Raw genomic sequence first — 12,550 nt, 5'->3', positions numbered from 1 at the left:
TTTGGCGCTGCTCCCATAAGCTTAGCACTTGTATCATATTGTAGTACAGATCCTTTCCTATGTTCGCTGGATGTGTAGATTGTCATTGTAGCTTCTTCTCACAATCAACACGTCGATGATAGCTGCTTTTTGGGGGTTGAAAGAGAGGTAGAAAGGGGGGGAGCTTTCTGACATGGGGTTGCGTTGGGGAGTGGTGTTCAATTTGTGCGCCGTCGTCGTGGCCGCCGGGTGCGTTGCATACTTTGATGTACTGGTAACTAATCGTGGTTGTACGCTCCGACGGTTGTGCGCATTGAATTTCAGGGACCTGCAGCATCTAACAATATCGTTTTGCAGAAGTTTGCACCTAATCGACCAATGCCTTACAAACAACCAAAGAAACCTTAATTGCATTCGTGTATGCCATCAAGAATGTTGTCATGGTCATTACAGGATCGGTGCAGTCGCTTGGTTGAACCAGAATCGCAGACGAAAAGGACAGAAAGAGCCGGAGCCTGAGCATGGCAGGAAGCGAAGGGCATCTTTTGAAGATGATCGCAACATAAAAAGACGAGAAACGGAAGAGGTCGCCATTCATGGTGCGAGAACCCTCCAAGAAGTCTGCATTCAACACTGATGCTGCCTTTGTGCTTTGAAGTCCTGAATGTTGATAGCGTAAAGAGGCGATTGAGATGTCTTAAATGCTTGCAGCGGCAGCGACTGGGCTTCCTGTGACAATGGTGGGCTCGGTGCCGGACATGAGCGCGAACTGGGCTGCAAAGGTGGCTGTGAGCACAGAGCAACAGGCAGATGCGGTACAGATGGCGCAAGTGTACATCACCATGGCCCAGCAGTTCATCAGCGGTGGCCTCAACCTGCCTGCCATCGAGGCTCAGCGGTACAGCTCAGCCATCCTCACTGAAAGTACTACATTGCACTTCTGTTGCTTGATCATGGCAGCTCATGCCATGGAACATGGATGTTCTACATGTCCTCATCCTTGTTGGTCATGGCATCACAGGCAGTTCTATGGGGACCTGGACAGCACACACCCCACACCCCTGCAGTATGAGGATTTCAAGGTGCCCCTGGAGAAGGGTGCTGTGCGGCTGGGAATCCTGCAGCCCCCGCCAGCCCTGTGCAAGGCTGCAGGAGCAGCCGCATCAGCAATCGAGTCTGTCCTGCCCGCAGGTTAGTGCTTGCGCAACTTCTCGAGAGACATCTGAGGTGTTGGTATTCACCAATGTACATGTGGTATTCAGTGCGAGGCTGCTGTGTGGCAGGGTCCAAGCCGCACGCAACAGCTCCGGAGAGCATGCACATTACAGTCTTCATGACATCGCAGCCGGCCGACCCGCGCCCGGACCCCTTCAACGAGTTTGGCGGCGGGCAGAGCCGCACGCTGGCAGAGGGCCGCATTCCTGCCCCCCAGCCGCCTGTGCTGACTGCAGAGAAGGACGCCTTCCGCACCCTGGCCGCCCAGACATCCGCCCCAATCCTCGAGGTACATCCCAGCCCTGCCCTTCTGACATATCAACTTTCAGCACATCCTGAACACAGACAGTCACACAAGACTCTTCGTTGCATCCTCATTGTATGCAATACAATCGCGCAAATGTGGCAGTAGTGCTGATGATCACATGCCCAGGTACTGATGCTGTGTGACCAATTGTTCTGGGACAGGTGCACAGCATCGTCTTTGCAGCAAGCGGCACGCTGCTGCTGTGCTGCGTGGACATCAGCGGCGTTTTGGCCGGCCTCCGCACCAAGATTCGCAGGGTCTTCCCAGGTGCGCTTCCACTTGCCTCATACCTTCACTGTGAATTCAACCCCCTTATGTACCAAAACAACTCCAAGGTTGCAGCAGACCCTGCAGATTCCTGTTTTGTACAAATGAGCAATAGCCTGCCTGGAACACATGCAGAAGAAAGGGATCAGTCGTAACACCTACAATCAGTGCCTGTACAAGCTGGAAAGCACACATGCAAATAGGCTGAGCCAACGAGTTTCTGTGCTGCAGGGGGGCCGATGAAGCAGAGCAGCATCTTCCATGTGACCCTGATGCGCATCCTGGAGCCGCAGGCCATGAGCAGGGATCAGGTGGAGGCCATTCACACAGCCTGCCAGCAGGAGACAGAGCGGCTGAAGGGCACGCAGTTCACTGCCTCTAGCCTCTGGTATACTTCCCCTGTCTTTCTCTGGTGTTTTGTGATGTGCGTCCTGCCAGGACCCTTGTCAGAGTGGTGGTTGTAGGGAGGCGAAGCCTGCACTCCTAACCATAATTTCAGAGACGGTGTCAAGGCTGGGGATTCCTTCAGGCCTTATGTAGAGGTGGTGCCTTGCAGGTATGTGCAGGAGTGGCAGTTCACAACGGTGAAAGGCGAGCGTGAGGAGATGCCTTTTGCCAAGGAACAAAGCAGCTGAGGCTCATGCAAAACAGCTCACTTTGAATTCTGTTCGACTGCAAGGTCCTGTCAGACCGACTGATCTGTATGCTAAGTGTTAGTACAAACACGCTCTGATTTTGTGCATATATTGTAATGATACAAAATTTTGATGCCGTAGATTCTGCTGGGCCTCTGTACACGTTGTAGGTATCTGTAAGCAGCATTAGCATAGTATACTTCTGTACAAACACATCAGGCCCCTTAGCACTGGGGGACTATGTCTTGCTGCAATGGCTGATGGCACGCTGCAATTGCTGCTTCTATGTCAGCAATTAGTTAGTATTAAAGGCTTAGGCCTAGGGTGGTGCGAGCCATTGTAAGGAAATATACCAGTGCTATTGGCAAGTTGCACTTGATGCCAGCATTCCAAATGATCGGACTCACATCACCCTTGTCTCGTTATCTCTGAAGATCATCCTGATCTGACAAAGAACTGAAGACAGCATGCGAGGACTTGACCTGAAATGCGCAAACTAGTGACAACCACTTTGCACGAAGAATCTCTCAGGAACAGACAGGGCATGTACACGCGCCAACAGTCCTGCTCTGTATACATATAGTACATGAGTTACATGCGTCACTGCTATACCTCAACAGTGAATACTGTCAATCAAGGAAAGAATTCTTATCAACTCTCAAGGAGTTTGGCAACATGGTCGCCAATGCTTAGCGAGGCAGTAAGCCCAGGTGACTCAATGCCAAAGAGGTTCACGAGTCCTGCAATGCCATGGTCTGTGGGTCCCTGGATGAGAAAGTCTGCATTCTTCTCACCAGGCCCACTGATCTTCGGTCGAATCCCTGTTTCCCACACAAACACACCTCAGTCTGCCAGCTTGCCTGTGACCCCAGCAAATCTCCAAATTGTCCTGTGCATTGCAAAGTAGTGTGCAGGGTATGCACTGTCAAAAGTCATTGCAGATTGAACATGCCAGGATGTCATGCACTTGCCTGAGTAGCTGGGCTGCAGTGCGCCGTCAGGCAGCCCCGGCCAATAGTGCCTGATCTTGCTGTAGAAGTTTTCAGCCCTCTTTGGGTCCACTGTGTAATCTATGCTGTCCACCCACTCCACATCTGGCCCAAACTTGGCCTGATTGGCCAGGTCCAATGTCAGATGTGCACCCAGGCCGCCGTTTTCTGGCATGGGGTAGATAAGATGCCGGAAGGGTGACTTGCCTGTAAGGCACACATACTGTTCACACCGATGGAGCTCAGCACTGCTGCAAAACAATCGACAGTGCGTATGCAGAGAATAGCCTGGCATAGACTGGACTGCACAGGAGGTGGAGAGCCACCCTTACTGATAGTGCGTTTCCTCAGTCTGCAGTCATGTCTCCCTGATTGAATGTTTCAGCAAGCGTGCAGAACCATCGGGAGAGCTTCTTTAGATGGCAGAGCAGCATACCAGAGAGTATGAAGTAGCAGCCACGGGCCAAGTAGCGCTTGGGGACGTGGTCCTGTGGGAAGTCTGAAAAACTGGCAGCCACTTGTTGCGCCTGCAGCCCTGCCGCGTTGATGATGACGTCAGTGGTCAGCGCGCTAACCTCCCCGGTCTTGCTGTCTCCAATTTGCAGTGTTTTCTTTGTACCTGACCACAGATTGCCCAGCTTCAACTGTGTTCACAGACCGTGGTCTGAGCACACTGCAGAGAAAGGCCCAATAGATCAACAGCAGGTCAATGCAGCCACACATGCAACAAATGGCGACTTGCAAGTTGCAGTCAGGATATAAACAACCCCTGAGTGCTGACAGACCTGACACAGTACCGCTGAGCATGCTGCTATTCAGGGCCACGGTAGCACCGTTCCTTTCTGCATCGCTCTGGTAAGCCAGCATCAGCCTGCTCCAATTGCTCATCATCATCAATGGGTGGTCTTAATCACAACATGCAAATGCAGACATGATCACTATTTCTGTTCCTCCATTCTTAGAGTTTCAGTAACGAGCAGACTGGGCACAGAAAGCTGAGCTGAGCAGGGGAAATGCTCACTGATGGCTGTCGACAATTCCAGTCATTGGTGACCAAAGCGCAGCCACACATCGCAGCGCTGGTTCCCTTGCCTTTGCCTCACTCTCTTCCAGCCACTCAAGCTCCACCTGCATTCACATGCCTACCTTAACTATCAACTTTCAGGGTTTCCCTGGGCCTGATCCGCAGGCAATATACTGCACAAGCAACATGCTTCAAAGTTGATTCCTTGGCACATCAGGTAATTTACCCCATTTCTCAGTGCGGTCTCCTTGTAGCGCCGCAAATCATCAAGCTGTGATTCATCGGACGCCACAAGAATCTTGCCAATGCATTTGTAGGGCACATCGTGCGCCTCACAGTAGTCATAAATCCGATTGCGACCCTCCACACAAAGTTTGGCTTTCAGGCTTCCTGGTGGATAATAAATGCCTGTCACACATGCACAGAGTCTCTGACATTTGCCCATCCTAAAATTCTTCCTCATTGGTACTTTTTGCTTGGCTTGGCTTGAAGTGTATTTATGACAGATTGTTACCACCTGCATGGATCACCTCACTGTTTCGTGAGCTGGTCGATGTGCCAATGGCGTCTGCAGACTCCAAGATCACCACCTCTCTCCCCTGTTCAGCCAAAGCCCTAGCAGCTGCTAAACCAACAACTCCTGCGCGAAAACCACAAAGGCCTCTCCGTAAAATATCTGAAGAATGTAGTGATACTTAATGTATGCCGACATGGGTCCTGAGAAGCCGATTTAATATAGGTGCGATCTGTCCAAAATGCATGGGTGGCTGGTTCACCTGCTCCTATAACGACAGCACCTACGCTGGGGGTCTCAATCGAAGTACTGATAGCACGTAGCGGTAGACTCCGTGCTCTGAAGGGGATTCGAAGGGATTGAGTGACGACCTTACAGGCGAAGACAGGAAAAACAGATGCCATGGTTGTAGATACATCAGTCTCGTGGATGACCTCAACACTACATAGTAAATCTGAGGATTGCAAAGAATAACTTGGACCGACCTGTTCACAATCTGGACTTCAATTACCTTGCAACTCGTCTTCCCTTGTCCCCTTTCCAACGTTTCTGATGACGTCATCAAACGTCATGCTTTACTCCTCTCCTTGCAATTTCAATTGAAGCGAGCTGTCTAAATACGGTAAAGATATTTGTGGTCCGTGAGTCAACTCAGTCCAAGCTCACGCATCTTCTGCTCTATGACAGCAACATCCTCCGGCTCGTCCACACCATGCGCCTTGTGGTCCACCACAATGACTTTGATCTTGTAGCCGTTCTCCAGCACTTTGAGCTGCTCCAGATCCTCCATCAGCTGCACAAGCACAAGCAGCAACTGAGCCGGTCATGTTGCAACGCTCACAGCCACCTCAAGGCTCTGGTACCCCTCAAAAACAGCGGGATGGTGCAGCTGCCTAGTGGGACCCTTCTCAGACAGGAGGCAAGGGCAGCTTCAAGCATGATGCATAGGAGGGCTTGGGGTAGAGATGTCACCATGAGGGGCGTGGGGGGCATGCGGCAGTACTGTGCCAGGAAAGCGCGGTCAAAGCAGGCGAGGCCCAGGTGCAGCAAGTAGGGCTGGTGCTGGAAGGGGGCCGGGAAGGGTCTGACTACGCCATCCTTGTTAGCCGGCAGCATGCCTCGCGAAAAGTACATTGCATGGCCGTCACAATCCACGATGCACTTGACACGGGTCCGATGCTCCACATGCTCATGCTCCAGCGGAGTGCAGGCAGTGCTGCATACATATAAATCCACATCAGACCTGAATAATGAAAGGTCTCCTGTCGAGTGCTGCAAAGAGCTTGCCAGCACTGAGTTCATCTTGAATCAGTAGCAGCAACAAGTGGCTGTTGAGAGGTGGCAAGTAAGGCTGCAGCGTGCCTGTATACGGACGTTGGGGAGTTCTGAAGTGCCCGTACGCAGTCGTCGATTATTTGGGGTTCAATCAGCGGCTCATCTCCCTGGATGTTTATGACAATATCGTACTCTCCAAGCAGCTTGGTCACCGCCTCATGACACCGCACTGTACCTGCATCCATCGCTCTCCTCCATCTGAGTCCAGTCTCTTTCCAGAAGTCCCTTCCAACACAGCATGCAGGATCTTGCAAGTGTCTTCTTGGAGAATATCACCATTGGGGCACTCGCTGCTGGTCATGACTACTTCTGCGCCGGCGTCACGGCACGCACTGGCAATGCGCTCGTCGTCAGTGGCCACCACAACCTTTTGCAGGGTGGTAGCCTTGCTGGCTTGCTCCCAGGTGCGCACCACCATTGGCTTGCCCAGGATGCTCACCAAGGGCTTCCCAGGAAAGCGCACCGACTGGTATCTGGCTGGAATCACGCCAACCTGTGCAGAACAGGTAAGCCACATCGGTGATCTGGCCCATCCTGGACCTTTCGAGCAGAGTAAGCAGGAGGGTGATCTGCGTTTCAACGCACCACTCGCAGGCGCTTTCGCTGCAGAAGACCTCTCTTCCATTTCCAAGCAACTGCCAGTGCACTACCCAGCGCCAATGCAAGAGCTGCGAGCCCCCTCATCTCTGCAAGCGTGTGTGAGATGGCTACATTTCCAGACCCACTTCACCCAACCTTGCCTTTTCCTGCTGATTAGTGATGCAGGTTGATTAGTGATGCAGGACACTTTATAAGGATCTTGATTAAATGACGACAAGTCTGAGTCTATATCGCTTTAATAATTGGAAGGACCACGGTGCAAGATCTGAGTTGTTGTCATGTATTTGCACTGATCACCAGCTCTTAGCCACATTGTGATATCTTCGATTCTGTAATGGAATCAACAGCAAATATCAAGACGTTGTGACCAATCATCCAGAAACGCATCGGCTTGAGATCGTCACTTCTCGCATGGTGGAAGCTACACGACACGCCGTCGGATGGGCGACATGGGGTTCTTCACTACGCGCGAACTTGCAGCACTTGTGACCGGCCGAAGTGCTTGCAAAGGACTTTGGTTTGAGAGGTTGTCATCGTTGCTTGGAGCTGATCTGCTCGCATGCAGCATCTTTGAGGGTGGTACACGCTCAGTAAGAGATTGGTGAACATCTGAAAGTGCAAGTGGGAGCAGCAGGGCCGGCGCACGCAGATTATTATGTTTTCTTCGGAGAAGCAACCTTTGAAGTCATCAACGGTGATCACCCTCGGCCCAGACAAGCAGGGTTTAGGAGGCACCTGCAGCATCATGATGGCCGCAAGGCAGCTCAAATACTGGTTCAGGAAACACAGCTTCTGAGCTGTACTACTCGTGGAATATGTCATATCTGCTAGTATGGAGTGTTTGTGCTTTCACTTATCGTTCAGAGCCTGACAGACGCTAACCTGAACCTGCAGGACGAAAAGGCTCACAAGGCCCTGACCGACCTATCAGCTTCCCTAGGGTATGCGAACATCCCCTTCTACTTGTTGCAAATAAGTATCATCATCATAGCATCAGATCCTGATGAAAAGACATGAAATACATCTGCACATGTAGACCCTCAAAAGAACATCCATGAACCGATATCCTGAAGGGCACAAGGAGACTCAGATACAGGTCGCGAAGACATCAGGAGACTTAAGCTTGTATTGATAACATCTCTGTCCTCTGCAGAGATGAGGAGAGCCCTTACCTGTCAGCAAAGGGGCCTGCCTCGGGGGGACCCCCAACTCTGGGCGAGCGGGTCTGGAAGGAGCTGAAGCAGAATTGGTGGCTGTGGGGCTCTGTCGTCTTTGCCATCCTGCTGGTTGGGGGCCTGGTGCTGTTCCGCAACCAGCTCTACGACACTGCCTCCCACGGCCTCCCCTTCCTGGCAGGTGAATGAAGCTCCCCACCCAAAGCCCAGAGCTATGTAGACAAATGGATGAGTGTTGTTGCTCTTGATGTCTCCTTAGAGAAAGAGAAATGCAGACACCGTAGCAGGGGAGAGCCAGTGAGTAAGGAGGAAGGGCTGCCTCACGGTGTTTAGTCTCCTTCAGGGTGCATAGCATCTGCATGTTTGTGGACGTGATGATCAAATGCAGTGTATTCTGTGGTGTCAGCTGGCGTGCCTGACCTGTGTTGGATATGCTGCAGTGAAGGAGAATGCGGCTGAGGCGTGCACCACAGCTTGCAAGGAGGAGCAGATTGCAGGCCAGGCGCTGGCTGCCGGCGCGGGAGGGGACAAGGATGCTGACAATGCGCGCCTAAAGGAAGCCTTTGACTCCTGCTACACCAAATGCGTCGCGCAAGAAACCAAGGATGTGGCTGAGGAGCGCCAGAAGGTGTGGATCTTACCTGTCCTAAACCCAAGTTCCTCATAGTTCTACCCTTGCATCCTAAAGCCCGTCACCCACCTGAGAAGGCAACTGCTCCTGGGTGGCTCTTATATGACCATTGTTTTCCAGTCTCCTGGCCTCAACAGTTCATTTGGATTGTTGAGATCAGGGAAACTTCATGAGTGTGAGTTGGGCTTTCTGTGAGATTTCTTTGGCTGAAAATTGGTACCTGTATGTGCAGTTCAAGAAGACTGAGGAAGACTTTGAGAAGATGGTGGAGGGCAAGGAGGTCTCAGGAACTACCGGCTGACAGCATTTATGTTATTGGGCACTTCTGCATTGTGCTTCTGCCATTTTATTGTCACCGTTCAGCCAAGATGATTATGGGACTGTGTCCCACCAGCAGAATACTTAAGGATGCCCATGCGTGGCTATTGCTTGGAATTTTCTGAGGCAAGGGAGATCTTGAGATTCTTAAACAGTGTCTGTATGATTTGATCCGATGGCATGAATATATGACATAATGCAGTGCAGTGCCTTAAAATGTGTTGCCAAAATACATAACGCGATATCTTCGTACGTCTCACCATACAGGCTTGGTGAAGTTGGTGACTTGCAAAACCATGTCCCTCGAAGTCGAGGAGCTCTTGTTCTCATCTCTATCCTTTCCTTGCTGTACACCGGCATGACAACACCTATGCCATTGTTCTCTTGAGTGCAATATGCTTCTGCAGGAACCCATACTGCACAAAGCTCTCAGAACCCAAAGTGCAACACACACCTCCCAGCCACACATGCAATGCAAGGCTTCAGGTATGGATGTTCTCTTTGTTGGCCAGTGGCCGCTTTGAGTGGTCCGCCTGCGAGGCACGCCCCTTGATTTTCGCCACCTCTGCTGCCAGCTGCGCCTTTTCAGCCTCCAATCCAGCAATCTGAGCTGTGGCCTTCTCCCGCAGTGACTGCACAGCACCCCATAATCAACATTGGGAAGATGCTATTCTGACAGACTCCCCATGCATTGATGACATGGAATAAATCAGGTGACTCGTTTCCTGACTGGATAAGTATGTGTCATTACCTGAACACAAGACCAATGAGCCTCAGGTGGCTAGCTATGAACAGGTCTGTAAAATGTAATAATAATATGTGCCATTACCTGGATGTCCCTGTTGGCGCGATTAGTCACAAAGTCCAGCTCGTACTCCAGTCCCCTCACATCACGCAGGTTGTCAAACACCCTGCAGCGTGCAGCGTGCCAACATCACACCACCGCGCACATTTAGCAAATCAGAGATGTTTCCGGGAAGTGCCAAACCTTCTGCATTTTAGCACCTCCGCACAGCCATGTGCTGGTCATAGCATGCGGCATAATACTCTCAAATGACGGATACCTGAAAAGGACTACCATGAGGGAAAAGTGGTATAAAATTAGCAGTGGAAGGGGTCACACTTTTCTCAATTATACTAAGAGCTATTTGGTATTGCACCACCTGATTGCATGCATTTTGAGCCAGAACGGTATTACAAATGCCAATGTAATTGGACGGAATGCAAACTTGTGATATAAAGATGGGCAGTGGACGACTGCCCACCAGACCAATGAGGCTCAGGTGGCTCCCAACAGGTCAAAATGATGTGGTAAAGATAAAATCAAATTTCTGTCCCCCGTGAATACGGTGAAGGAGGTGATCTGTACCGGGTATCTCCGCCGCAGGTCTTGAGGTCGTCGCGCAAGCGGAACTGCAGCGCCGTCAGTTTCTCCTCACGCCGCTTGCTGCGCCGCAGCTCCGTCTCTAGCGCTGCCACGCGCTCAGCCGCCGCCTGCGCCCACATGACAACATTGTTTTCAGCGAGATGACAACAATTTCTTACCTAACAAAGTGAGGAAGCCAGCGAGCCAGCCATCTGTACAAGTCTAGCACATCATAGGACACCGTCAAAGCCTGCCTCTAGGGTGCATGCTTTGTGAAGGGAGATGAAGCAATACATTAGAGGCACTGCGATCGCCAGGGCAGGGAGAAAGGGCTGCCCGCGATGCATGCAACGTGCAGGGTACCTCCGGCCCAGGGGAACGCTTTTGGCCATTGCGCTATTGTCAACATCTTCTTTAATAACAAGAAAAGGGATGGGTTCTGGTCAAACGACGGCAGACTGGCTGAGGGTGATCACCTGTGCGCTGGGGCCGCCGGGGGCCCTGGCGGCTGCGGAGAGGGACCGGTTTTCCTCGGCGAGCTGGTGCAGGCGTGATTCCAGCCCCTGGATCTTGCTGTGCAGCTGCGCCACCCGCCGCTCCGCCGCCTCGCGCACCTGAGCCACCTGCCAGCACATGTCCACCTCAGTATTTTGCCAGGATCAACGCAGTGAGTGCTCAGACAAACGAACACCATGCACCTGCAATGCAAACATGGCTACTGACATGCTGACACAGAAGGCCTTCTCTTTCACAGCTGATGGAATCCACAGTCCACACCGACAGGAAGAAAGGCTTGCTTCATATTGAAAATTTCTCAATTTTGCGCAAGACATGAGAACCTGGAGCAAAGCCGGTGATCTCCGTGTACTTCCTATAATCATTTGGTCTTGTTGGACAGTTCAAGCAGAGCTGGCCAAGTCATGTGCACAGTGTGTAATCCAGAGTGCCAACCTGGGAGTCCAGCGCATCGCTGGGCTGCAGGCGCAGGGTGCAGGTCTGCTCCAGCTGCCGGTTGAGGCCGTCCAGCTCAGCGCGCAGCCGTGCCACCTCATCCCTGTGCACATGCGCCGCCTCCACAGACGCCTTCGCTTCTGCTCTGGCCGCCACCAGCTGAGCCTCCGGCACTCTTGCCCCCTAAACCCCCACAGCCAACATACATGTCATGCCCCGGTCACCACATCCAGCCACAAAATCATGGTCAGGCAGGTGCAAAATGCCTGACGTGCTCATATGGTACAATATATGTGAAGGGCAATGCGGACAGTTTCAAAGCTGCAAGAAAGCTGACCCGCGTCATGCCCCTGCCCTTGAACATCTCCAGCTGCTCATCTGCTGCTAAACATGCACTGTGCCTCACATGCTCGAGTGATGCAAAAGAAGACACATGCAGAGCTTTTTTATGCGAAACCCCACTTGAGGCTCCCTTGCAGACGCAAGGCAGTTCCCTCTTGGTTTTGGCTGAGGCTGCATATAGAGACAGGTGTTGTGGGAAGCGCACCTGCGCCTGCAGAGCAGTCCGCAATTTGGCCACCTCCTCCTGGTGGGCGCTGCTGAGCCTGGCGCACTCCTGCTCGGCCCTCTGCGCTCCCGCCTGCGCTGCCGCAACCTCTCCCTGCCACGCACCTCTAAGTGTCATCAGACTGCCTTGCCCAATACAAGAGCCATGACCCCCTTTGCTCAATGACCTGGGGCTGATGAATGTACCGGTTGTGTAGCTGACTCTCTGACTGCCAAGCACAGCTGTGGTCTGAGTGAAGGGGGGCCCGTACATGTACGTGAGTCTCTGACAGCCGAGAATTGCAGTTTATGTAATACTTTGGACCCTGAGGCCTCAGATGACCTGATGACCTGAGGGGGGCATTTATGGCAGCATATGTAAACCATGTAAAATGTGTATATGAAGGTGTAAAACGTGTAAAATGCAAAGACAAGGAAGACCAGATGGGAATTATTGAGAGGTGGCTGCAATGACGTAGCTCTGAGGGCTGAAACAAGCTTGTAGTAAGATTATACTGCTAATAATAATAATAGTGCCTCTTGGCAGGGAAAGCGTTTAATAATAAAAATAACAATTATTAAAAATAACAATAATAATAATAATACTAATGTGCAAGGAGGGGGCCCCAGTAGGGCCCCCCCAGTTGTGTGAGGCCGCCCCACACCTGCAGTCTGGTGATGAGGGCCTCAGAGCGCTG

General features: G+C 51.9%; 4 protein-coding genes across 4 annotated transcripts; 2 read left to right on the top strand and 2 right to left on the bottom strand.

The window, feature by feature from the left end:
• Positions 1-716: 716 nt before the first annotated feature.
• On the top strand, positions 717-2,403 carry COCSUDRAFT_63177 (hypothetical protein; the record flags this gene model as incomplete). The annotated part of the gene is made up of 6 exons (XM_005648139.1): positions 717-877; positions 1,001-1,170; positions 1,263-1,483; positions 1,663-1,768; positions 2,000-2,156; positions 2,325-2,403. The coding sequence occupies 6 exons, from the start codon at positions 717-719 to the stop codon at positions 2,401-2,403; spliced, it is 894 nt and encodes a 297-aa protein (XP_005648196.1).
• A 651-nt stretch (positions 2,404-3,054) lies between these two features.
• COCSUDRAFT_15367 (FAD dependent oxidoreductase) lies at positions 3,055-5,015 on the bottom strand (the record flags this gene model as incomplete). The annotated part of the gene is given in 8 exon segments (XM_005648138.1): positions 3,055-3,224; positions 3,244-3,245; positions 3,371-3,599; positions 3,829-4,011; positions 4,178-4,263; positions 4,414-4,520; positions 4,643-4,824; positions 4,931-5,015. Coding segments are annotated over 8 exon segments (1,044 nt in total), but the record flags the coding sequence as incomplete, so codon positions are not given.
• Positions 5,016-5,576: 561 nt separating this feature from the next.
• On the bottom strand, positions 5,577-6,949 carry COCSUDRAFT_36532 (3-deoxy-D-manno-octulosonate cytidylyltransferase; the record flags this gene model as incomplete). The annotated part of the gene is made up of 5 exons (XM_005648137.1): positions 5,577-5,723; positions 5,903-6,146; positions 6,293-6,440; positions 6,542-6,758; positions 6,851-6,949. 5 exons carry the CDS (start codon positions 6,947-6,949, stop codon positions 5,577-5,579), a joined length of 855 nt encoding a protein of 284 aa, XP_005648194.1.
• Positions 6,950-7,363: 414 nt separating this feature from the next.
• On the top strand, positions 7,364-9,397 carry COCSUDRAFT_66027 (hypothetical protein). The gene is made up of 5 exons (XM_005648136.1): positions 7,364-7,559; positions 7,760-7,806; positions 8,019-8,221; positions 8,481-8,668; positions 8,904-9,397. Exons 1-5 carry the CDS (start codon positions 7,521-7,523, stop codon positions 8,970-8,972), a joined length of 546 nt encoding a protein of 181 aa, XP_005648193.1. The 5' UTR covers positions 7,364-7,520; the 3' UTR covers positions 8,973-9,397.
• Positions 9,398-12,550: the final 3,153 nt, after the last annotated feature.

Source organism: Coccomyxa subellipsoidea (assembly GCF_000258705.1).
Source record: "Coccomyxa subellipsoidea C-169, whole genome shotgun sequence".
In the NCBI taxonomy this organism is placed as follows: Eukaryota; Viridiplantae; Chlorophyta; class Trebouxiophyceae; family Coccomyxaceae; genus Coccomyxa; species Coccomyxa subellipsoidea.
This window is presented reverse-complemented; position numbering and strand designations above follow the sequence as displayed.

Bases quoted from the DNA above. Each gene is read 5' to 3' on its own strand.
- COCSUDRAFT_66027 (XM_005648136.1), top strand. From the start codon at position 7,521: ATGTTTTCTTCGGAGAAGCAACCTTTGAAGTCATCAACG. The intron at 7,560-7,759 runs GTGATCACCCTC...CTGAACCTGCAG, and splicing joins AACCTTTGAAGTCATCAACG to GACGAAAAGGCTCACAAGGC. The intron at 8,222-8,480 runs GTGAATGAAGCT...GATATGCTGCAG, and splicing joins CGGCCTCCCCTTCCTGGCAG to TGAAGGAGAATGCGGCTGAG.